This window comes from Brachypodium distachyon, chromosome 3 (genome assembly GCF_000005505.3).
Source record: "Brachypodium distachyon strain Bd21 chromosome 3, Brachypodium_distachyon_v3.0, whole genome shotgun sequence".
NCBI lineage: Eukaryota > Viridiplantae > Streptophyta > Magnoliopsida > Poales > Poaceae > Brachypodium > Brachypodium distachyon.
This window is the reverse complement of record NC_016133.3, coordinates 43,284,221-43,309,866: the sequence shown is the minus strand read 5'-3', so window position 1 is coordinate 43,309,866 and position 25,646 is coordinate 43,284,221. Positions and strand designations below refer to the sequence as shown.

Here is a 25,646-nt window from a genome sequence, read left to right as displayed (position 1 = left end):
GAGGCGGTGGCCAGCCGAGTCAGTTTGGTTGCGGCAGACTTTTCTTTTCTTTCCATTTAGTCATTTAGTGAAGCCATATTACAGTACACAACAAAAACCAAGTAAACAACCTTTCAAAAAATAAATCAGTATTTATTCATTCAAAAATTGTGACATTGTTTACATGATACTGCCTATTTTTATTTAGTGAGCAGTTATGACACTAAAATACGGCAACAACACGGCATGTCCGAACCGGTGGCACCGATAAAAACATGAAGTTACCGGTTTCGACACGGCAGGACCTACACCCTATTTAGCAACCCTACTATTTTTCCGCCACATTTTTATATTCCGTCTAAACGTTGCAAAACCGCAAAGAAGTCCTTACTCAAGCCACGTAAACCTGGACCTTTCCTCCACGGAGTGAAAAGACATAAAATGGTGAATATCAATGGAACTCGGAGCACGAAGACAAAATGATGATCATACAGATCACAATTTCTCGAGCTTCTTCACACGAAAAATAAGACAATTTTCTCGAGCTAAGATGACGATGAGTTTTGACACGCGGGAAGAAACTACATTGTACACCCAACAACTCACGCCCTTCACCCATATGGTGTCGACTATCGAGTGATGGACCAAGGAACCTTAATAGCAAGCCAACTAAATTTTCACCCATTTTTACCACTTCTAAACATTGCAAAATCATCAAGGCGTCATTCCTTGAACCACGAAAGGCAAACCTATCCTCCTCGATCGGAGTGAGAAGACAAAAAATCGTGAATATACAAACAGTCGTTCAAATTTGGAGCAAGAAGACAAAAAGAAGATGAACATGCAAACAATCGGTCTCTAGAATTTATTTTTATTTTTCAAAAAGACAAGGCGGGATGATCCTCCTGAAATTTGTATCAGGATTGGGATCCTTGGCTACCACGCATTTCACTTGAACCGACAGAGTAAATCCGGGACTCAGGATCCAACATCCAATGCTCTGGTACAGAAGAAGAAAAATACGTCTGGTGCCAAAAAGATGATGTGCAGTGTTTTTGTTTTTTTAAGATGATGTGCAATCTTTCAAAAATGCTCCCTAAGAGATGATTGCAGTCTTTACAAAATTCTCCCAAGGAAGAAGCTGATGTGCGGTCTTCATAAAATACTCGTAATTAGAAATATGATGTGTAGTCTTTCGAAGATACTCCTTAAGAAAGAGTGCGGTCTTTCCAAAATACTCGTTAAGAGAGATCATGTGCAGTCATTTAAAAATACTCCTAAGCGAGATGATATGCAGTCTTTCAAAAATACTTCCAAGGAAGAAGATGATGTGCGGTCTTTGTAAAAATAATTCTAAAGAGATGATGCCCTCTCTCGAAGATACTCCTTAAGAAAGATGATATGCAATCTTTCAAAAATATTCCTTAAGAGAGAGATGTGCAGTCACTAAAAAAACTACTCCTTGCCAGAGAGAGATGATGTGCAGTTTTCAAAAATATTCCCATGGGAGATGACGTGCAGTCTTTGTAAAATACTCTGAAGTGAGATGATGAGCAGTCTAAAAAATTTCCTTAACAAAGATGATATGCAGTCTTTCAAAGAATCCTTAAGAGAGATGAAGTGCACTCTTTCAAAAAGAGAGATGGCGTGCAGTTTTTTTAGAAAATAAGAGATGATGTGCAATCTTTAAAAAATACTCCAAAGGAAGATGATGTGCAGTCTTTGTAAAATACTCTAAAGAGAGATGATGTGCAGTCTTCAAAGGTAGTACTCCATAACAAAGATGATATGCAGTCTCTTGGTAAAAAAAAAGATGATATGCAGTCTTTCAAAGAAAGAATCCTTAAGAGAGATTATGTGCAGTTTACTCCTTCAGAGATATGAAGTGCAATCTTTCAAAATGAGAGATAGCATGCAGTTTTCAGAAAATAACAGATGATGTGCAATCAATCTTTCAAAAATATTCCAAAGGAAGATGATGTGCAGTCTTTCAAAGATGATGTTTAAGATAGACACAGTGCAATCTTTAAAAAAAGAACAGATGTTGTGCAGTCTTTAAAATAAAATAAAAAAGATATGCAGTCTTTTTTTTCAAAAAAATGATGAGCAGAGAAACCAAGCAATGAGCAAAATTCATGCAGCATAGAAAAAGAAATGCAACATCCAAGAACGACAAACAATTACAGGCAATAATAGGCAACGACACACAGCCATGTCCAATAATAATGTCAACCAATAACAGAGCGCCAATCATGCGCACAGGTTCTTACACAAGTTCCAAGACCACCGGATAAAACAGGTAAAACAGTTCACGGTCCACCACAGAATATATGGCAGGACGACCACAACCAACCAAGGAGTTCAAAGTTCCAATTAACCCGCAGGACGTGCGGTACGACGGCAACCAAGTTCCAGCGGCCGCAAAATGTGCGGCAGGGCACGCAGAATGTGCGTTCCCCTTATTTTCACTGAGGAGAGTACCTGAGCCATTCACTGGGAGGGAGACCTCCTCTGGGAAGAAGAAGAGGGCGGCGGGCAACCGTTCTCCGGGTTACCCTGCGGCGGCATCTGCTCAGCACCAGCAGCAGATCTTCGAGTAGTGAGACGTCCAGGAGCATGGTTCAGGTTCAGGTTTTGCTGGCTCACATTTGGGTTCAGGTTCAGGAATGAGCTCACGGAAGTACTCCACCATTGAGGAGGAGTAGTCTCACCGGCCGCCGGCGCCACGGGATAACCGGCCTCTCGGCCCCACCCCATGGATGGGGCAACAGGCGGCCTAAAAGAGGGACCTTCACCATTAGAGCTGGAAAGGTTCATGTTGAGAGCTGCAGGGTTCATGGTGGCAAGGGTAGCATATCCAGTGTTGGATGAGGTTTGTGCTGCTGCTGTTGCTGTTGCTGCTGCCATGAAAGATTCAAGTGCAGTAGCCCTCGGCCTGACCCTTCTGGTTGTACTAGTAGGAGGGGACGGGTTGCTTTGCATATGGTAGTGCAGCGCCTGCTGGTACAGTTGTGCGCTTGCACCATGAATATGGCCTATAGTATCAGCCATAGCAGTTGGCACCGACCCTAATGCTGCTGCCCCCAGATTGCTTCCATTGAGCTGAGGTGTGAACCTGCAGTATTAAAACATCAAAGAGCTAATTAAGCATAAGAAAAAATAGACATGAACTGCAGAGACAGATGATTGTATTCCCCAATAGTATTCGTTAATCGATCGGGCATACCTGTAGTTGTAGATTACAGGATAATGGTGTACAACATATGGTCTTGATCTCTGTTGGCTGCTAATAGTTGGAATTGATCCTTGTGGTGCTCTAGCAGCAGCAAATGAAGCCATAGCACGATTCAGGAAGCCTGATGCAGAAAGTGCAGAATATTGGTGCTCGCCATCAGGATTTCTCGGCTCGGATGCCTGGACAGCTTGGGCATTGCCCGGAGCAGGAGCTGCACGGCCTTCCAATCCAGTTGGATTGTGTTGTAATGAAGCAACTTCAGCGCCAGAACTCGCACTAGAAGGCACATGCGCAGGAAGGCGCAAATCACGCGCTGAAAGTTGTGGGTAAGCATTTGAACTGCTTCCAGCGCCTGAATGATTTCCAGACATATGATCTTCATGAAAGGAGAAAAAAAATCAATAAACAAGAAGACTGAAATTAGGAAGCTAAAAGTTTAGGTCGACAGGCTTACTGGATAGTGGCTGACTTGGCTCAGCTTCGGGCAAACCCCTGCAAGAAAATACCAACTAAATTCAGAACTTCAAAAATTGAAATATAAAAGTCTTTCAAGAACCTGAGGAAATTGCACACTATCACCACGGGGTAAGCAAGATATATTTCGTAACACGGCAAGTTCAGCATTAATAACTGCATACTACCCAGAAACCAAGGAAAGCAATGCTGCCACTAAGCACTACAGGAACAATGGCTAGACATGCAAGGGGTAATCAAAATTGTTATTCCATAGCAACGTACGCAAGGGAAATTAGCTAGTATGAAGATAAAAGGAGACATCTTACTCAAACATGGATGCCATAAATGCATTTGTGAAACCCTCAATATCACTGGGATCAAACGAATCAAATCCAGGCTGCACAGCATACAACGAAATGATTATAAATATGGAGAAGTCAAAAATGTTGTTAGCCGATGACAGCATACAAAGCTAAAACTGCCTTCTGTAACAGCAAAATGAACACTTACAGGATCTGGAACCAGGTCATTCATTGCCCAGTTATTTGTACCCTCAATCCAGTTTGTATCATAATAAAGAGCTGGACCATGCCCGTCTTTAAAAATCCAGCGGCCATTCTCTATCTTCCGGCAGTTAGGGCATTGCATTGCCCCTTTCACGTTGAACGCTGATCCAATGCAGTCTAGCAAAAGAAAAATGTGGTTCAACAATTGGGTACCACGGCAAAGTATACTTTCATGCATGGACTATGATGAACACAAAGGAACATGATATAGACAAATACTTGCCCAGAGTAAATGCTAAGAGACCATCCCCCATACAAGAAATTCTAACTGGAGTACATTCAATTCTACTCCATCCCCATACAAGAAATTCATGGATCACCATCTGGACATCCATCCACACCACCTGTGATATCCCCGTGGTGCAACCACACCACGCGGATCCTTGAAGCAACACAGATCCAATCCAAAATTGCCGTTGAAACCCTAGCTAGCATCTCATATAGCCACTATTTTTTTTCACCATTTTAAGAAGGAAATGGCGCTATAAATCCAACTAAGCCGGATCGCGCCAATCCTAGACGACCCTTGAGTCCATGCTTCAAAAAACACCACAGCCACAGTTATGACTTTTACAGGGAACAAGGTAGAACACCCTGAAATGATCATACTAAAAGTACCACATCCCGCCCACAAACACCATTCAGGAATTAAAGGTCCAAATATTTTTTATGGTTACACACATAACACATAGAAGGCATGCACGGATCAAATTGGAGCAACATGCACCTAAATAGAAGGCATGCCGGGGGTATTCCTTCCTTTTCGAAAAAAAAGCAGTGACTTTATAGCTAAAAGATCAAGCCAACATTACGACTCATCACAAAATGGCATCTTTTAAAAGAAAATGCCCCTATGACCTAACCAAGCCGAACCGAGATACTCTGGGCAACACAACTCCAGTCCAATTTACCATTAAAACCCTAAGTTAAACAACGTCACGTCATCGCATATAGCTGCTAAAAAGATCACCTTTTTTAAGAAGGAAATGGGGCTATAAATGCAACTAAACTGGATCGCCCCAATCCTGGATGACCGTTACAGACTGCACGTACAACTCCGACAGGGGGTGCATAAACCCTAACTACATTCAATTCTACTCCATCCCTATACAAGAAATTCATGGGTCACCATCTGGACATCCATCACACCACCTGCGATATCCCCGTGGTGCAACCACACCACGGAGATCCTTGAGGCAACACAGATCCATTCCAAAATTACCGTCAAAACCCTAACTAGCATCTCATATAGCCACTAATTTTTTTTTCACCATTTTTAGAAGGAAATGGCGCTATAAATCCAACTAAGCCAGATCGCGCCAATCCTAGACGACCGTTAAGTCCATATGCTTCAAATCACCCCCATCCACCCTTGCAGGCCGCACGTACAGCACGGCTCCGACAGGGGCCACAAAAACCCTAACGACATGCAATTCTACTCCATCGCCACCATATATATACAGTCACACAGGAAATTCTACTCCATCACCACCATACAAGCATACAGGAAGTTCTACTCCATGTCACGCCATACAGAAACCTACACAGGGATCCAACAAACCTACACAGGAAATTCTACTCCATCATCACCATACAGACGCCCACACAGGGATCCAGCAAACAGGGGACACACAAACCTGGTTCCCCAGACCAGATCACGCCCATAAACAACAGATCTGATACGGAATCAAAGTAAAATTCACACTACACAGGGCCTAGCTAGAGATAAACATATAACAACATATTAACAACAGCGAGCGAGGGAAGAATCATGGTTATACCAAGGTGGAACTCGTGGCCGCAGTGCAGTTTGGCGGTGGCCCGGCCGACGGCGCCCTGCACGGGGTCCAGGCAGATCGAGCAGGGCTCGGCCGCCGCCTCCGCAGCAGCGATCGCCGCCGCCACCTCGGCAGACGACGACGACGACGCCCCGCCGCCCCCCGAACCGGCCATCCCCACCGTCCACTGCGTCGGCGACGGCGGCGGCGACCTCTCGAGATCCACCACCGTCTTCCCCGAAAGCGGCTCCATCCCCCCCAAAAAGCTAGCTCCCCTCGCGGAGAGCGCGTGAGCTCGAAAACGAGGAGCTTGCTTGCGCTGTGCGTGTTTGTTGCCTTGTGTTTTCTCTCAGTCTCTGCGGGATGGAATTCTGGAGAAAGGGAGCGGGGGGGTTATTTATAGGCCGGGGCAGGGGTAAAACCGTCAAAGGGGCTACCTGGAAAACAGTGTGCTGTGTAAGCGGTTCCGTGCGGGGTTTGGTCTCTGGGTTTTTTCGGACACGTGGCGGGCGCTGAGATATGGAAAGATGTTTTCTTTGATTGGGAGCATTTAATCAGTAGCAAGGTATTTACTGGCATATTATGAATTGCAATTAAATGTTGCTCCGTATATGGACGATATCTTGTTCGGTGCATGGTATTTGGATTTATTTGTGTCCAGCTAGCTGGTGGTGAATTGAAAATGTGCGTGAGAATTTTTTAATCGGTAGTATAGCAAGGTATTTGCTGGCATATAACGTATTGGCATTTAATGTTGGCTCCAGCACGTCTGTGGAGGATATCTTTTCGGTGGTGGTATTCGGAATTCGAATTTATTTCCAGCTTGCTGGTGGTGAAAATGTATGCGAGTATTTTTTTTTTTGGTTCGGTGGGGTTTAACAACGGCTAGAACGGAACTCTCTAGAAACTAGATATTTTTGCATATGCATGGCACGTTGCACATGCATGCATGCATGCATGCACCAGCCTAGCCCCTTTACGAAATTAGCTAGTGGTTTACGAAATTTCTATCTCTCAACTGAGATGCATTAGAGCAACACAGAGAAATAAGCCACGGCCCACGTACGGCCGGGAGCTAGCTAGCCAGAAAGAAAAAGGATCTACCAATGCGCCAAAGGTTCCTCTAAAAAAAACCAATGCCAAAGGTAGCTAGCAAGAGAAGAAGTACAACTCGATAAAAATTCCAACTGCTAGCTAGTTGATCGATCATGCATCATATCACACGCGATCCAAATGATTCCAATTAATCAATCCCTTAACCAAATCAAGCTAGCAAATGAGAGACGATATCCAGAAAAAAAAGGGCCAAATATAAGCCCGAGAGTCGATCCACATAACGAGTTATTTTGCTGCTAAATGCAAAAACCAAAAGAAAAAAAATATATACTCACTCCAACCCAAATTAATTGTGTTGCGGCTTTGTTTAGATACGTATTATCTAGATATATATGTATCTAGACAAAACCGTGACAATTAATTTGGATCGGAAGAAATATTTGGATTCGGCGTTGTTCGATGCATCGGGCGTACGAGGCAAGAGAAACTCGCAGAGCTAGAAGTAATTGATCTAGCTAGCCGGAAAGCAGAGGTGCAACGTGGTGATCCTCGGGGTACCTTTTAATTTGACCCTTCTCAGTTCAAACAAATGAACTAGCTTTCCAACAAGTTGCGTCATTTTAAAATTTTAATTCATTTGTTTGAACTGAAGAAGGCCAAAGATAGGTCACAATTTTGTAAGTCCGGAAAGTATATGTACAGTACATGTCTTCGATCAACACACATCTGTGCTACCTACTTGACCATGCACGCATGATTATTGGTTTCAACCAGACAGATCGATTAGTTTAGTTATAGTCAACCATACGCTTATTAACCACGCAATCATGCATGTGGCGTACTGTTCTAACTCATCTGCATGCATGCATGCGGTACGCGCGCGCGCGGTGCCGCTTTTGATCTTCTTGCATGCATGCTTTTGGATTTCTACTGTAGTCCGTGGAGACACATGCCTAACTGCTTTGGATCAAACCCCTGTTAATTCTCTCGGCGGTGATGTGGACGGTACTGTACTAGTTAGGATCTTGCATGCATGCATCAACAATCAGGCAAGATTAAGTTAACTATTAGCCGGCCTTTTGCAAGATGCATGTATGGCGCACCATACATGTATATAACAAGCGGAATATATTGTTCAGAGAAAAACAGCTCGCGCATTTCAGATGATTATTACTGCACTCCTCCATTGTGCAAATTAAATCATCAATCTTATTCCCTTCTTCAAATTTTTTCGTAGAACACAAAATAAACAAACGGATATACTGGGCTGGCTAGCTAGTATTAGCATGTATCACATCAATTTTGCCTGAGGCAAATCAAATACCCCTCCGTCCAACAAACAAATGATGTCTCAACTTTGACCAAATTTGAATGTTCCTATATACACTAAGTCATGTTTAGACACATACAAAATTTTACAAACTTGAGACATTCTTTGTTGTGAGAGGCGTAGTAATTGCCTGGCAGGGCAGGCAAAAAGAAGAACAAAGTTTCAGACACGTACGTACTAGAAATACATGCAGACTGATGCAGTGATATATTGAAGCATGCAGTGATAGAAGGGGATGGAAGAAGCATCAAGCGTGCAGCTAGCTAGCTAGAAGCTCGTGCTGTTGATCCGGGCGCGGACCCGGCGTATGAACAAGTCGGCGGCGCGGTCCACGTCCTCATCCTTGCAATTGTCCTCTTCGTCGTCCAACATCGAGTCCGTCCAGTCCGGGTGGTATCCGCCATCGTCGTCCTCGTCGAGCACTTGTTGCAGCAGCTCGGCGATCTCGAGTCCATGCAGCGCGGCCGCCGGCTCCTCTGCCGCCGCCGCCGACGGTGCGAGCTCGGCCGCCGCCGCGTGTAGTCCCTGCTGGCGCCGGTGGTCGTCACGCGGCGCGAGAGCGCGGATGTGGCCGGCGGCGGCCATGGCCGTGCGGCGGCGGCGGGGGCCGGAGGCGAGGAAGAAGAGGAACATCAGCCTGGACCTCAGGGAGCTCAGCGCCTTCCTGACCAACAGCTCCCCCGCGGCTGCCTTGCTCCTCATTACCTTGGTCGTCGTCTCCGTCCGAATAATCGCCATGGACGCACAGGGACAGCTATTGGAATCGAGATGTTGGAACGAATGCACAGATCGAGTTGCAGACAAGATAGACGCGGGAGCTCGCTCGCTCGATCGACTATTATTTATAGACGGACGACGCAACTAGCTAGGCCAACTCAAAGAACCCAAAAAAAGAGAGAGAGAAATAAAGCTGGCGGGGTAAGAAATTAAAGGCTAGCTACCTGATCTCCGTACGCACCGTATCTAGCTATAGCAAGAGAGTAATAACTGTTGGACCAAAACCTCTGTGCCAAAAAAAAGCTAGCTGTACACTTGTCCTCGATCCACATCTCCCTCGCGTACGTTCTCAGAGGCAAACCAAGTAATTGCTAAGGAGTTTAGTGTTTATTTCTAAGTCGACAATCGTAGCCATCCAATGTTGATTTTCTTATCCATCGGATCTACATCAATCTTACACGAATCTCAATGACTGAATCAAAATGTTGTTATCATCGACTAAGAAATATAGTTATTTCTCAGTCGCCTAAGAAATAGCAAAACCGTAATTATTAAAACGTACGGTACGGTGCTTTTGAATAATTTTGATCTCCTTTTGGCTTTTTACGAGCAGCAACATCATATAATATATCGATCGAATGAACCGTGCGATACGTTTTCAATTCCATCCGTCACCGCTTACAGTATGCATATTGCCTAACTTTGCACTCATCTATCCGTGTCGATCGGCCTGATACATCTGTGCCTTCTTGTTCTAAAAAAAAAAGATACATATGTGCCTTCTTGATCAGGAGGTTGCTTATTAGCGAAGCAGCAAGAAAGGCCAGATACATACGAAGATGAACAGATTAAACATACACTTTATTCATGAGTCGTGTCGTGTTCATGTAGGTGTACGTACGTGTGCTGATCTAAAAGAGAGCGCCATTTTTTAGTTAGTCTATTGTGCAAGTTTTGTCCTGCTGACAACTAGTTTGGATTTGGCCAGTCTTCTTTTTTCTAAAAAGTGTTGGATTAGATAGGTTGGCAAGAAGAATTAAAAAGGGATCGAGATAGCCAGGAATGAAAAAGCAGCAGCAGGTCTGTTTTAGACGCCTCGACTACAGTATATCGAGGTCCGGAAGAAACCTTATAGCTGGCCCAAAACCGCCCACTTGTCGCTTTTTTGCTAAAATTTACTAAATATATAGTATTACAATATCAATTTTTTGCGCAAAATATCACAGTATCATTTAATTGTAGCAGAATATAAATTTGTCCAACACACGTTAATTACTCCCTCCGTCCAACAAAAGATGTCTCAAGTTTGTCAAATTTTAGATGTATCTAGACATGACTTAATGTAGATGCATTCAAATTTAGTCAAAGTTGATACATATTTTGTTGGATGAAGGAAGTACTTGGTTCTCATTCAAAAAAGAGTAACTATATGCTGGATTTTAGGGCCGAGCAAGTTTACACGAGTTATTTTGTGTTGGGATCAAAGTGTAGTAGCTAGATCAAAAGACCAAAATTTCGAGGCCCCCGGAATTACCAATTTTTTTAAACCAGAATTTGTGGTTGAATTCTCAAACCTTTTGTGTGGCATCGTATGGAGAACAAGTCAAAGGCCCATAATCCATGCACGAGAGGATACGTCAATGTAGACGTGGCTGCCATGTAAGTGAGATCGACATGTATTCATGTGTAGTCTCTTTTGTCTTTTGAGCGGTGTACCGTGTACGTACGTACGTACACGAGAGCTACATTTTCAATTTTTCTCTCCAGACCCTGGCCTCGTCATCGGTGTACATCGATAATCCCTTGGAAGTGCTCGTCAGATTACTGTTTTTCGGTTATGTGCGAGAAATGGAGCCTGGTACCAATAACAATATATAATTAAAAGTAAATTTTGCTTTTGCTTAATTCCATGCAAGCAAAATATATCAGTGATGGAAGCTGCCTGTTTCTGCACGAGACACATGGATTGATCACGCTTTAACTTGCACCTTTTCATTTCCACATGCAGCAAGAAAGAGCACTTAATTTGGACTGATGACACCTTTGACTCGTCACTTTATCTTTGCATTCTTTTCCCTTGCAGGATTTTGAATTAAAGCATGAAAGATGGAAAATTATATACTCCCTCCGTCCAACAAAGAATGTCTCAACTTTACTAAATTTGAATGCATCTATACACTAAATCATGTCTAGATACATCCAAATTTTAACAAATTTGAGACACTTTGCCCATTTTTCTTCTTTTCTCAATGCACATGGAAAAGGCTTCTTTGAGTCTTTTTGGTAACGTGCACGCTTGCATGTTGTGGCCATTTCTAATCTTTATAAACGATCAGATACATTAACATAAACATATTACCTATAATCTCCCCCTCGCGAATATATTAGTTAAAAAAAATAAAACCTTTTTGCAAAAAATATGTTACTATTGTTGGTTTTAGTCTCTTTACCCCCAAAAGATTCACTAATGAAATGGTTCTCCCGTACGTCAATGTTTGACCATAACACGTTCTCATCAGTCATCAATGATTTCCTTTGCCAGGTCTAAACCAAAATTTGCATCAAACGGTGTATTTTTTAACATGTTTTTTTTTTCTCATCCCTTTACTGGAACATCTTTGCAGGGGTCGTTTCGTAAGTTAGAAAACATTTCAGGGGCCTCGTTTGCAAAAGGGACGGTCAGCGTCGGTCTCTTCAGAACTGAAACCTTTCCACTCTTCTTCTTCCCAGTGAAGCAGCAGCAAGCGCTCGCCTTCTTGGGATCCCAAGGTGACATCACCACGCGCCGCCAGAATCCTCTCGCCCCCGCCCGCCTTTGCTTCCCGAGGATCTCCCCCTCGCCGTCTTCCAGGTACGGGGCTCCCGCCGGCTTCGTTTGATCCAGGTCTCTCCTCTTCTCGCGCAGGGATCCATGAGCACCGCCTACTTTTTGTTCCTGCAGGTGCTGTACCGCACCTTCCAATTCGCTCGATTTCGGAGTCCTCTAGGTCGCGGCCTCTTGGATTCTGGAGATTTCGGGGTCGGTGAGTGCGAACCGGGGGTGATCTGGTGAACAGGGAGCGTTTCTGGTGGGGCTGGGGTGGATGGAGGGGAGGAGGATGCAGCAGCTGTCGGACTCCAACCGGCGCATCATGGAGGCCGACGCGGCGCCGCCGCGCCGCGTGTACCAGGCGTGGAAAGGGAGCAATGTGAGGACTTTGTTGCCATTTTTGTCTGGGCTCTTATGATTTGTGCAGTGGTACTACAGTACTCCTAACTAGCAGGGGCAGGAAATTTAGGATTGGACCAATTGATGTTTTTTTTTGTTGGCTAGGTTTTAAAAGATGGGGCCATGAGTGGTTGGAGGCTTGGAGCCTTAATTTTGTCTGAACATTTTGCTGTAGGGGGATGATGTGCTGCTGTGATTTTTTTTGGTTTGAAACACATGTAATGTGGAGTTGAGTTAATTCATAATGTGTAGTTCAGAATGGTGGATGCTTGTTAAATTTCATCAGCTCTCCCTTTTTTGAGGGAATAAACTTTTTTTGTTCTCTTCATGCATCAACAAGTCAGCATTGTGATAGTTTATTTTGTGAGCTGCTATGTGCAACTTCACCATTATCTAGAAATGCGCTGCACGAATCTAATAGTGGGAAAGGGGGAGTTTATGTAACTTCATTGTCTTATATACTTCAATTTGTTTACTTTTAACAGCATTTATGGTATTATCTTCTTCTTGCGGCATCTTTATTAGGAAAGAAAATCATGTGCTCTTTATATGTTCTTGCAGATATTTTTCCTTGGAGGGAGACTTATTTTCGGGCCTGACGTGAGGTCACTCATAGCCACAGTTTGCTTAATTGTAATCCCAGTGATCGTCTTTGCTGCCATTGTTTCTCCACAGCTTGCTTATGAGTACCAAAACCAAATTGGAGGTTGGGCTGCATCTGTATCTATCGTCTTTACAGCATATGTAAGTTTATGTGACGTGCATGCAGTTATAGCTTTTCACTCATTTATGTCTTTTTCTATTCTGTTCTGGGAATATATATCCATCCCTTGGGGTTCGGCTTTGCACATTCAGCATATGGGTCATCACAGCCTTGTCATATGTTACAAATACGTGTTAGAGACTGAAATCCTATCCACTGGCTTCTCACATGCTAAGCTATGTCACAATTGCTTAGTAGAGAATGGTGATGCCCATTATGCTTTATGTATTGGAGCAGAAGGGATGCCGGGCATCGGCTTGGCAAGATGGCTAATCTACCGTTGTTCTTGTTATGCAGATTCTTGTTCTTCTACTTCTCACATCTGGCCGGGATCCTGGTATTGTTCCTCGAAATGCTCATCCTCCAGAACCTGAAGATATTGGTGAATCATCCAACTTATCCGGTTGGCAAGGTGGTCAACATGGCTTGGCTGGTTTACCACTCACCAAGGATGTTCTTGTTAATGGTGTTTCAGTCAAGGTCAAATATTGCCACACATGTATGCTTTACCGTCCACCAAGGTGCTCTCATTGCTCAATCTGCAACAATTGTGTTGAACGTTTCGATCATCACTGTCCTTGGGTAGGCCAGTGCATTGGAAAGGTATGCACAATTTTGTGTAATCAGGATCATTGACATACATTGTTATCCATTAGAAACAAACACGAGTAGTCAGTTGTCATCGTATGTTTATATTTTTTTTTTGTTTTCTTGAAATACTTTCTAGATTGATGAGGCACATGCATTAATACAGAGAACAAAAAATGGGACACATGCAATTGATATAGCATCTGTTTTCTCCTATTTGAGGGGATATAGATGCATCATAATCTTAAATTTTACTCACTATGCCTTTGAATATCACTTTAATGCAGAGGAACTACCGCTTCTTCCTTATGTTTGTGTCTTCAGCGACTTTGCTATGTATATACGTGTTTGCATTCTGCTGGGTCAACATCAGGAAAATAATGAACACGCATGAGTGCAATTTAGGTAGAGCTATTCTGAAGTCACCCATCTCCGCCATCCTCATGTTATACACATTTGCTTCTGTGTGGTTTGTCGGAGGGTTGACCTCATTCCACCTCTACTTGATTTCTACCAATCAGGTCAGTTTTTCTCTAGTAACAGACAGTTCACCTTGGAACCTTATCTTTTGTAATGCTCATACAGAATATAATAACTGCAGACCACTTATGAGAACTTCCGGTACCGCTACGATAGGAGAACCAATCCTTACAACCGCGGAGTTGCCCAAAACTTCATCGAGATCTTATGTTCAAGGATCCCCAACTCCAGAAATAATTTCAGGGCTAAAGCTAAGGAGGATTCTGCAGCCTTCACCTCATCGTTGAGTGTGGGACGGGTCTTAACTCCGCCGAAGCTGAGTGTGGACCTTGAGTCAGGCATGAAAAGGCAAACTGTCGGCGCGGAAGAAATGGAGGACTTACACAGCCAGATTGGCAGCTCTATGGGGCTTGAACGCTGCGGGACGGAGCCCCCACATTTCTCCGGTCGGAAGGGTTGCTCTGAAATTGCATCTGACGTGGAGGCATTCTCAGAAGAGTTTGGCATGGAGAACAGGTTCACCGAGAGGAAAAAGATCGAGCGGCATACAAACAATAATCCTTAGGCGCCAGCGCTTCCCTCGCGAACGCGCACTTAACCTTCAGTCGACCCCCATCCCCCGTCTCGGAAGTGGTAAAAAGCTCGGAAAGGAGAAAGAAAACTAGTACAAATGGTAGAACAAAAAATATTGGATATTCTGGCTGAAATTTTAGATGTTGTTCTTGTAGATGAAGTAGCAATATAGGCATGGCGAACCCTAGACGGTGTCACTACTCACTACCGCTGTTTTGATTTGGAATGTGTTTTACTGCTAGATGATATGGACTGCACCTGTTAGTTAGTCCATTGGTTGTAGGTTTTAATGTTTTATTTATGTGTGCTACAGTTGTCTCACAGATTTGTTGAAGTTGTAACTTGTGACATTAACCTGTCTAGTGTATCCTACTGATCAAGTATCCTGCGTGCGTTCACTTCTTTGGCTGACATCTTGGACTGCACAGAATGTGCTTTCTTGCCGTTTGGGGTCTGCGTTGATGACATTATTAAGAAATGTTCTCTTTATTGCATGCAAATTCATGTCATTTATTTTGGAACGGAGGGAGGGAGTATAAATTTCAATCTTTGGCTCGTCAATGTTTGTTTGTTTGTTTCACCAATTTCGGCAAGTTTTGCTTACTACATCGAACTTGGAAATGTTTTTTCTGCCGTAATGCAGGGTGCACTGGGACACTGACATGTGAGCCACCCTGCAGAGTAGCCAAGTCGACGGTCGACCTAGTGCTTTAAGATTTGTGCATATCCTACTGAGGCTTAATTTTGTCACTAAAAAAGAAACTTCCAATTCAAGCTGCTACATCTACATGTTCGACAGCCAATGGCGCCGCCGCCCCGGCTGAGCGCCCGAGCCGACGAGGAGAACCGCCTCGTGGGCCTCGCCGCGCGGTGCGCGTCCGCGCGGCAGCTCGAGCAGCTCCACGCCCGCGCCGTCCTCCTCGGCCACGCCCGCAGCAGCTTCGTCGCCGCCAAGCTCGTCCGCGCCTTCGCCGACCTCGGCCACCTCCGCGCCGCGCGCGCCGTGGCCGCGTCCCTCGGCGCCGCCGCCAACGCCTTCGTCTGGACCGCCCTGGTGCGCGCCCACTCCCAGTCGGGCTCATCCGCCGCCGCGCGCGACGCCGTGGCGCTCTATGCCCAGATGCACCGCGGTTGCCCCGGGGTCAGGCCGCTCACCTTCACCGTCTCCTCCGTGCTGAAAGCCGCCGCTCGCCGGGAGATGCTGCGGGAAGGCGAGCAGGTGCACGTGCACGTCTTCAAGAACGGGTTCCAGACCGACGAGCGGATCGCGACGACGTTGGTGGATCTCTATGCCAGGTGCGGCAGGCTGGACGACGCCCGCAGGGTGTTCGACAGATTGCTCGTTAAGGACGCTCAGCTGTATAACACCATGATCGCTGCGTATATGGAGGCGGGTGAGGTGGAGCTTGCGGAGGAGCTGTTTGAGGTAATGCCGGAGAGGAACACGCACACACTCATGGAGATGGTCGGCGGATACTCTGCGCGTGGTGATATGGACTCTGCGAAGCATGTCTTTGAGATGGCAAATGGAGTTGTGAACATGGTCTTGTGCACCGCTATGATATCCGGGTTTGCTAAAACTGGCAGTGTTGATGATGCCAGGTCCGTCTTTGATGGAATGAGACAGCGGGATGTTGCGACCTGGAATGTGATGATTGGCGTGTATTCAGGCGCTGGTCGGGCTGTAGAGGCAGTGAATCTCTTCAAGGTTTTGTTGGAGAGTAGAGCAAGACCGAAGGTGGAGCCAAACCACACTACAATCTCAACGGTGGCAGCTGCATGCGCGCAATGTGGGTTGCCTACTCAAGCTAGTTGGATACAGGATTATGTGGACAGTCATGACAGGATTTTGTTGAACAACCATACTGTAGCTGCCCTCATTGATATGCAGTCAAAGTGTGGTAATATAGAAAGGGCTCTTGACTTGTTCGGCGGGTGGACACAAAGAGATCTGATCTGTTACAGTGCTATGATCTCTGCATTGGGCATGCATGGCCGTGGAGAGGATGCAATTGCAGTTTTTAATGAGTTGCGTGACAATGGCTTCCATCCTGATGGCATCTGTTTTGTGTCAGTTCTCAATGCCTGCAGTCATACAGGTCTGTTGGATGAGGGTCGTCGATACTTTCAGATGATGAAGGATGAGTACCAAATTATTCCTACTGTAGAACACTACTTGTGCGTGGTAGACCTGCTTGGTCGTGCTGGATGCATTGATGAAGCTTTCCAAATGATCACACATGAGATGCCAACGGACTTACAACGACATGCTGGCATTTGGGGTGCTCTTCTAAGTGCTTGTAGAACTTACTCAAATGTGGAGATTGGGGAGGTGGCTGCAAGTCATCTATTCAAGTTGGAACCATATAATATGGGAAATTATGTCCTGCTTTCAAATATATATGCAAAGGCAAAGAAGTGGGATGGAGTCCAAAAGGTTCGAGCCCTCATGAGGAGACAAGGAATGAAGAAGGTGCCTGGGTGGAGCCAAGTTGATGCTCAAGGCAGTCTAAGAGAGTTTATTACCGGCGAGCTTCATGACAGTGTGCTAGAGTTGATAATGGAGATACTGAATTGGGAGCTCAGGGATCATGGTTACGTCCCAATCATAGAAGTTGAATGAAGAACTGAAGATGCCTATTTTTAAAGAGTGTGTTATTCTCAAGTTTGATTATCTGTGCCATCAAACTCATCATTACTGCATATGGGGAAAACGTCAAATGAAGAACTGAAGAGTGGAGACTTTGCACCTCTGCATATGGATCCATCTCCATGTTGGCGCCCTAGCCCCTGTTGCATTGGCAAAGAACAGAGATGCTATCCAAATCCATTTTTAAGGATCCATGGACGAAGCATCCAAATTTTAATTCTATGACATTTCTCAGCTTCTGGGATCATTAGGTAGCCTACAAGACTTGTCTGCCGCATCTTTCCAGCCACAAGGATTCATGCAACATTATTGCTGTCTTCGTCAGCTCAGCGCATTTTATAGTCTAAAACCGTCGCATAGAAATGGTACACCGTGAGGTTGCGTTTTCAAAGTCGGAAGCAGCGCTACAAGGTCTCATGAGCACACATATTCCCATGCCATCATACCATATATTCTTAAAAGACATGTGGTGGTCATTATTGGACACGTGAAGTATGCAAGTGTACAGAGGAATGTCAAATAAGTCTTGGTTCATGATCTTTTCTGCACCTTATGAGGCTTTCCTTCTGTGTTGTATGTATGCTCTTGCTTCTAGCTCATTAACAGGGTCAACTCTGTGACAGCTGCCAGCTTCAAGCTTTGGCAGAATCTCCGAAAGCAATTAGAGATTTGGAACTTTATTGGATGCCTAGCTAAAGCTATCTTATCCAAATCTTCTGTAGTTACTTTCAGAGATACTAGCTAATCAATTTCTGGGAGTTTCCTTCCTTCAGTGCTTATCAGTGTAATTTTGCTATCACCACATGAAATAACTCCGATTTTTTTTAATGCTTTATGTAAACACTTTATATACAATGACACAAATCATCAACTTGTGCTTGCCTTATTATTTGGTGTAAGCTAACGATAGCTATCTTTTACAGGGTTCTGCAAGGAATCGTCGAAGCTTATATTCAGCATCACATCTCAGACCATTGGCACCATATTGTCCACTAATAACAGTCTGCAAGATAAGGTGGCGTTCCTTGGTGTTGCCCAAAGTCCAAACTTCTGAAGTAGAAGACTCTCCAGGTTGTACAACTGGAAAGGAAAGATGAGGAAGAATATCAAGAGATGACTCACCTGATTTGAAGAATCTGCCAGCATCCTGTGTGGCCTATATAAACCCAGCCATTTGCATGGTCTCCTCCCAACACAAGAAGCATGATGTGCACAGGAAGTGGAGGGTTCTTTTCAAAGAGTCTCCTTTCCTTCTCCCTCAAAGGCCTCCAAGCGGAGTACTTTGAGCGAGAGGAAGAGGACACTCCTTAGCGTCCAAATTCTTTCGCCGAGTAATTTTGTGATGGCATTTGATGTTTGTTGAGTACATGTGATGCTTTTTGACTTTTTGTCTCATGAGCTCGTTTTGTGGCAAAGTTTTTTATTTCAGGTGTTATTTGGCTAAATGTGCAATTGGTGCTCCTCTACCAGCCAGCTATGCTGTAAGATACTAGTACCTCTGAAAAATTCCATGGAAAATGGCTGGACAAAGTTTGATGATTGTTGAAACCAACGTCGTAGTCCGTCTTCCTTTTTTTTTTCATCTAATCTTTTCTGTGCCCGCGCACCTTACAGTCGGATCGAGTGCTCACTTTCTCACGCCATCTCTCTCTCTGCTCTCCTTCGCCCTCACCCTCGCAGTACGAAGTCGCACGCCTCTTCCCAGACCGGATCCTGCTTCGGTGAAGTTCCTCTGCTAAGTCACCAGGCGCCTTTACCCCTTCCATCTGACATCCAATCTAGATCCAGCGGTCAGGACGAAACCAAAGCAAAAACGTCCCACGACCACTTGACTTCGCCAGAGAAGATTAGAGCGGGGCGACCGGGCGAGGGAAATATTTTGATAGGGGCGGGAATGGATCCGACGGGAACTGCTCGCCACGCCACGCCTCGGAGCAAAGGCCCCGGGGTTGGGTCTGCCCGCACCGCCATGACGCGCCGTGGAGCAGAGTGCCGCCACGCCGCGCCACGGAGCAGAGCACCGCTGGGGTGGGATCTGCTGGGCGCCGGCGGCCGTGGAGGAGATGACGGGCGCTTAGCGAGGCGGCGCCGCCCGTGTAGAAGAAGACAGGAAGGAGGCCACTCACGGACGGATCCCTCACGGGCTGCAATGTAGGGATGCTTCATCTGGTTGTAGGCCAGTGATTAAATCAGTTTGATTTAGACTTAAGGGGAGATTTCTATGCAATTTTGAGTCACTAATTAAATATTAAATCAATTTTGAATGCACAGTAGTACCACTTGTTGCTACAGAATTTTCTATGGAATTTCAATGACAAGAGGAACTTAATTTTTGTTCAGATTTCTCTTTTTTTAATATGTGTTACATTACCAGTTCAGTTGTACAATCTGGAACTACAGTTTTGCATGATCAACTCTTTTGAAAATATGCTATTCCCTCCGTTCCTAAATTGTTGTCGAAATATTACATGTATCTAGACGACTTTTAAGAATAGATACATCCATATTTAAGCAAATTTGAGACAAGAATTTAGAATTGGAGAGAGTATTTTCGTTTCCTAGGCATAGTTGTTGCTGCTTCCATGGTTGAACGGACTATAAAACGCAAAATCCAGGCTGATGAGAAAGCAAGACATGGACTTGTTTTTGCCTTAGATGTGTCTCAGCCGCTGGATCTAGAGTGGACGTCAGATGGAAAGGGTAAAGGCGTTTCGTGACTTACAATAGGAACTTCACCGAAACAGGCCAGCCGCCCGCCGCTGCGCTGTGACACGCTGGCCTGAAAAGAACCTCGAACAATTTGAGGATGGATGACGGAGCGGAAGTTTCTCGGGAACACGTGAGCGAGCACAGAGGGCGCTTGAAAGACCAGTCTTACGCTCGGGCGTGACACGCGCCCCCAACCCCTGTCCTCCCCACACCGGCGTCCCAGACCTAGGCCCTGTGAGGCGCCCCATCCCCCTGACGCCACGCCCATCTAGCATCTATCCTCCCTCCTTTTGGCCCGCTGCCCCCTCGCTCGTCTTCCTCCTCGCGCACGACTGGGCTCCAGTAGCGCCGCCGCCGCCGGTTGATCCCCCTTCGATTATCTTGATCGTATCACCTCCACGAACCGATTCTGCCCTTTAGCTGTCCGATCCATCTCCCCCGGTTCGTAACCGAGGCAAAAATCAAAGGTGCCCTACTGGGTAAGGAAGCCCTAGCTTTGCTTTGCCTGGATTGATTGGTTTTGGTTGTTGTTCGTTTCGCTGCTCAACGAAATCATCCTTGTTGAGGACCGGTCGATTCTTAGGTCGGAGTTATTATCCCACTGGTAGGAGTATCATCCAGTGTGCGGCCACTGTAGACTTGTAAGTAGCTTGGTTGTGGTGCCTGCTGCCCTTAAGTCTGAAAACTAGCAACGCCAGTTTACTCAGTTTTTTTTTTGAACACCCGTGTTGTGTGCCGTGTTGATCTGTACCAAATCGTGCGATTTGTTTGGTGTTGAGCGGTAGACCGTAAAGCATGGCCTATTTGTATCCCATTGCATGTTGTTCTTGTGCTATGCCCTTCTGATGTCTGTGATATGTCGTTAGTGCACATTGTCCTTGGCATCCCTCAAAAGACATATTTTCTTGCCATGTTGGTGTTGCTAGAGTTCAGCTCTTATTTTCTTTTTGTGTGCTACTTTTGCAACATGGTGGTTTACTCTGTTCCTGATGTATTGATGGAAATGAGGAGTCAGTCCCGGTTAAAAATAGAAATGATCTCTCATGCCAGGCTCCTTCAATGTAGGTTTCAGTGTTCGATGGAAGCTTCATGTGTTCTCCAATTGCTTCCCCGCGGTGACAGCTCAAGTCCCCTCTCGTCAGCTCCATTGGGAATTTAGATGTGCTTGTCTTCACGAATGCTCGATGGGAATATGCGATCTTTCTCCACTGTTGGAAGCTCTTGCCCTCAAAATAAACATGTCCTTTCCGTTCCAATCTCCCGCCTCTCCCATCGTCATCTCCCCCTCCTCCTCTCCTATGCAACCGTCTCGGGTCTTTTGTTCAATCTACCCCTGCTCCACTCTGTCCTTCGCTCACTCTCAGTGGGGCCTGTCCCTTCTCTCTCCCTCTCATTCCTCTCCCTACTCCGCCAGTCTGGCTATATGCCCCTCGATAACTACTCCCTTACCGCTGCTTTGTCTACTGCCGCCCGCCTCCCTTCTGTTGTTGTTGGTGCCCAGTTTCATGCCCTTTCTGTGAAACTCGGCCTAGATTCTGATACATTTGTCCTTAATACTCTTATCAACATGTACTCATCTTGTAGTTATCCATCTACTGCAAGGTCAGTTCTTGATTCTGCTCCCCAAGGGGCCACGGATGTTGTTTCTTGGAATACAATCATTGCTGGATACCTACATGGTGGGATGCCTACTAAAGCATTGGAGGCTTTTGGCCAAATGACCAAGGAGCAAGTTAAGCTGGATGAGGTCACGTTACTGAATGCTCTAGTTGCTTGTGCAAGGACATGCACAGCGAAGGTCGGGAGGCTATGTCACGCACTACTTGTGACGAATGGTTTTGAGATTAACCCTTATACGGGGTCTTCCTTGATTAGTATGTATGCAAAGTGTGGACTGGTCGAAGATGCTCGTAAGGTTTTTGATGCAATGCCTGAGAGGAATGTGGTTTGCTGGACCTCAATGATTTCTGGATATACACAGGTTGGTAAGTTTAAACAGGCGGTTAAGCTGTTCAGAGACATGCAAATTTCTGGAGTAAAAGCTGATGATGCGACAATTGCTACTGTTGTGTCTTCATGTGGCCAGATGGGAGCACTGGACTTGGGACGGTATGTCCATGCTTACTGTGATGTTCATGGTCTAGGGAAGGGTATTTCTGTGAAAAATTCATTGATTGATATGTACTCGAAGTGCGGGGATATCAAAAAGGCCCATGAGATATTTCGTGGGTTGGTCAAGCGTGATGATTTTTCTTGGACAGTGATGATAATGGGATTTGCTGTGAATGGCCTCTCTGGTGAGGCATTAGATTTGTTTGCGCAGATGGAAGAAGAGGGTGAAGTCATGCCGAATGAGATCACTTTCTTAGGTGTCCTAACTTCTTGTAGCCATGGAGGGTTAGTTGAACAGGGATATCATCACTTCCATCGCATGTCCAAGGTGTACGGTATTGCACCAAGGATTGAACACTATGGATGCATGGTTGATCTCTTGGGGCGTGCGAAGCTATTGGCAGAGGCAGAACAATTCATTGAAGAGATGCCTATCGCTCCTGATGTGGCAATATGGCGGTCGTTGTTATTTGCCTGCAGAGCTCGTGGAGAGGTGGGTCTTGCAGAATATGTAGCAGAAAGGGTCGAAGAGTTAGAGCCAAGCAGGTGTGGAGGAAATGTTTTACTTTCTAATGTCTATGCTACCACATCAAGGTGGGTTGATGTGAATAAAGTGAGGACAGGAATGGGCAGGAGCAGAGTGAGTAAGCGGCCTGGTTGCTCTGTAATTGAAGTGAATGGATGTGCCCACGAGTTCTTGTCTGGAGACGAGACACATTTAGAGACTGAAGCTATATACAACATTCTTTTAGGGATTAATGAACTGTTAGCAGCAGAGTCTTCCTGATGTGAAAGCTAATTTATTTCTGTAGCAACACTACCTGTGAATCTATGATCTTATATTATGAAAGGATGAAATCTTATGTATGTATTTGTATTTGCATTTCCCTCTGAGGCAGAAGTTCCTTTTTCCAGACATTTACAGCATTAACAACTTAGCACATAATTGAGTGTACACAATTATCATTATTCTATTGGCAATAATATCTGGAAATGCTTCCTTCTAGTACTGTAAATGGCACTAGGTTATACCTGCAAGTGTTGATGCGATGTTACCGTGTCAGAAATTTAGCTGCCCATTCCATCGCTTGTCTGACAATTATATTTTATTTAGAACTAACTAACCCAGCTGTGGTTTCTCTGTATGAAACTCATCTGACAGCAGGATGTCGTGGTGACCAGAAGAAAAAAAAAATTGTGGCATCGTGCTGCGAAGGATCCAAAACGCCAGAATTTTAGCCATTCACCTGAACTGAAGCATGGATAAGAAGAATCAAACCCCACAGGGTAAAGTGCTTAAGATTAATTCGTGCCTGTTGCTCCAAAAGCTGGATTTTATATTTGAATAGTTAACTGTCATCTCGGCTAAAACTTGGGCTGGCTTTACAAGGTCAAATTGCACAAGTGGTTGTTGAATTTCTAGAGGTAGCTGTCAGCTGCATTGTCTTCCTCAAAGGATTCTATCCTGCTCGTAAGAATTTCTGTCCTTTTTATTTCAAAGTTAATTGGTATTTTGCTGTTTGTAATTTTCTTTGGTTGGATTAAACACAATGAGCACGTAGGTGCATTTGAGAGGAGAAGGTACATGAATGTAGTTGTCCAGAAAGCAGTGCACCCCCAGCTTGTGGGCTATATCCACTCTGTGACTACTGGCCTTCTACCTTTCATACAAAAGGTGTGTTTTGTTCCACTGATTGTTCCTCCTCCTGCAATGAAATGCACTCTTATGAGTATCATGGCATTGACATACTGCATTACAGCTATTGCAGTAAACATTAAAGTTTAGCAAATACTCAGTTTACAAAATTATTTCATGCTTGCCAGACAAGAGATTTACCTCATGTGGTCGTCGTGATTATCGTTTGTATGACGACCTTAACTAACTGACCATCATCCCTCCATCACTATTGGTTTTTGTGATTTTGGAATCTAGATATCTTTCTCCTCGACATGGATAGGTTATCTTACTTACATTGCTGCTTGAGCCTTGGAGTCCTGTGTGCTTCTATTTTGAGCATATGGTTGCTCTGTGAACCTGACTCTTGTATCATACTACTAATACAATAATTTCACACTTATTTCAAGCTTGAGCAACAACACTGAGGTCTGAAGGTCCCGTGGTGTTCTAACGGCGTAGAATTTTTGAATATTTCCTTTCGATTTTCTCTTTATACTAACCACATACTTTTCTTAAGATACAGGGACTGGTTGAGAGGGTTGTAGTCATCTTCTACGACAAAGAGCACATGCCAATCGAGAAGTTTGTGTTCAAGCTTGCAGTGAACCAATCCTTTGGCTCCAAGTTAGAGGAGTCCAGCCTGGAGTTCGCTCTGCGAGCATTCTTGATCAAACTTACCGTCTCCGAACCTCTCACGACCCCCCTTCCATCAGGTACTCGTCTCAACACCATCTCTTCCTTCGAGGATTTGAAGTATGTCCATATTTTCTTTTCTTTGAAAGGCTAAGAGCCGTGACTATTGAGAGACTGAACTCATAACCGACACACTTGACGTCTTGCAGATAGCAGCTGGGAGATCACGGCCTACTTTCGATCCCTCCCCGGGGTCAGTGGCAAGGACAAGGAAGACACCGCTCAGCTGTGGATCCCCACTGACACCAAGCTGTGGATGCAGCCTCCCCAGATAACACCCATCAAGTCGATGGGCTGCGATCCTCTGAAGATGCAGCTCTACCTGGAACAACCTAGCGCCACGGAGCCCAAGAATCATTCCGCGCCATGAATGGCCAGCCATGTGCATATGATGCGACATGATCTGGTCCAGAACAGATGCATCTATCTCTCAGCGCATGGAGGAAGACAGGGTTGAGACTGGACCTGATTTGATAGAATCGAGGGGAGGATAACATTCCTAAGACAACGTGTTTCTGTAAAAAGCAGAGTTTCTGAATTTGAAAAATATAAGGAGCCTTAGCTGTTCTAGTATTGTAGTTTCTTGGCCCTCCTTTTAACTCAAGGAAAAGAGTGGAAACATAACACCTTTTCAACTTGAAAAATGCAGTCTGTATCGTTCAAGCTTTCCTTTAACATTTAAATTTGCTTCTTTTTTTTGTCTAAACATTTGCAATTACAATTATCATTAATTGAACTTGGAATTCTATGCATAAGTATAACAACTTGAGATATAGTGCTACTCCATATTATATAGAGCAAACATCTGAAACATTTATGAAATTCATTGATGGTTCTCGAAATTACGATTCATCCGTGAAGAGTTTCATGCATCGTTCAAGTTGATGGAGAAAAGAGGGCAATCCACTTGTACTTCAACAATTTCCTTTCGTTTTAATTTTTCCCAGTGGATCTTCCTTGCATTTTAATTAGACGGTCTATTTTTAAACACAGGTGTTGAAATGTATGTAAAATTTCGATGCGATATTTAGAAACAAACAGGAGATGCAAAGTAGGAGTACTTAGTCGTGTAAGA

The 25,646-nt window shown here is 44.8% G+C and overlaps 5 protein-coding genes across 8 annotated transcripts; 3 read left to right on the top strand and 2 right to left on the bottom strand.

Moving 5' to 3' along the window:
* Positions 1-2,194: 2,194 nt before the first annotated feature.
* LOC100846729 (E3 ubiquitin-protein ligase RFI2) lies at positions 2,195-6,369 on the bottom strand. The gene is made up of 6 exons (XM_014900679.2): positions 6,018-6,369; positions 4,181-4,353; positions 3,997-4,067; positions 3,669-3,706; positions 3,206-3,590; positions 2,195-3,094 (listed from the first exon to the last, which is right to left on the bottom strand). Exons 1-6 carry the CDS (start codon positions 6,265-6,267, stop codon positions 2,470-2,472), a joined length of 1,542 nt encoding a protein of 513 aa, XP_014756165.2. The 5' UTR covers positions 6,268-6,369; the 3' UTR covers positions 2,195-2,469.
* A 1,887-nt stretch (positions 6,370-8,256) lies between these two features.
* On the bottom strand, positions 8,257-9,203 carry LOC112272043. Its single transcript, XM_024462572.1, has one exon. The coding sequence runs from the start codon at positions 9,136-9,138 to the stop codon at positions 8,668-8,670; it is 471 nt and encodes a 156-aa protein (XP_024318340.1). The 5' UTR covers positions 9,139-9,203; the 3' UTR covers positions 8,257-8,667.
* A 2,603-nt stretch (positions 9,204-11,806) lies between these two features.
* LOC100826779 (probable protein S-acyltransferase 7) lies at positions 11,807-15,140 on the top strand. The gene is made up of 6 exons (XM_003574803.4): positions 11,807-11,968; positions 12,059-12,305; positions 12,887-13,069; positions 13,386-13,691; positions 13,964-14,197; positions 14,278-15,140. The coding sequence occupies exons 2-6, from the start codon at positions 12,201-12,203 to the stop codon at positions 14,719-14,721; spliced, it is 1,272 nt and encodes a 423-aa protein (XP_003574851.1). The 5' UTR covers positions 11,807-11,968; positions 12,059-12,200; the 3' UTR covers positions 14,722-15,140.
* Positions 15,141-15,480: 340 nt separating this feature from the next.
* Positions 15,481-23,155, top strand: LOC100846422 (pentatricopeptide repeat-containing protein At2g22410, mitochondrial). Its single transcript, XM_014900558.2, has 2 exons — positions 15,481-17,349; positions 21,248-23,155. The coding sequence occupies exons 1-2, from the start codon at positions 15,532-15,534 to the stop codon at positions 22,985-22,987; spliced, it is 3,558 nt and encodes a 1,185-aa protein (XP_014756044.1). The 5' UTR covers positions 15,481-15,531; the 3' UTR covers positions 22,988-23,155.
* Positions 20,215-25,277, top strand: LOC100826466 (DNA polymerase zeta processivity subunit). Of its 4 annotated transcripts, none has more exons than XM_024462571.1 (6): positions 20,215-20,555; positions 23,366-23,487; positions 23,591-23,671; positions 23,763-23,875; positions 24,396-24,591; positions 24,721-25,277. In XM_024462571.1, exons 2-6 carry the CDS (start codon positions 23,460-23,462, stop codon positions 24,939-24,941), a joined length of 639 nt encoding a protein of 212 aa, XP_024318339.1. In that variant the 5' UTR covers positions 20,215-20,555; positions 23,366-23,459; the 3' UTR covers positions 24,942-25,277. The 4 variants fall into 4 exon arrangements, with proteins under 4 accessions (XP_024318339.1, XP_010235351.1, XP_010235350.1 ...); XM_010237049.3 differs by having other exon boundaries at positions 20,215-20,567; XM_010237048.3 differs by having other exon boundaries at positions 20,216-20,567; positions 23,363-23,487.
* The last annotated feature ends 369 nt before the right edge of the window (positions 25,278-25,646 follow it).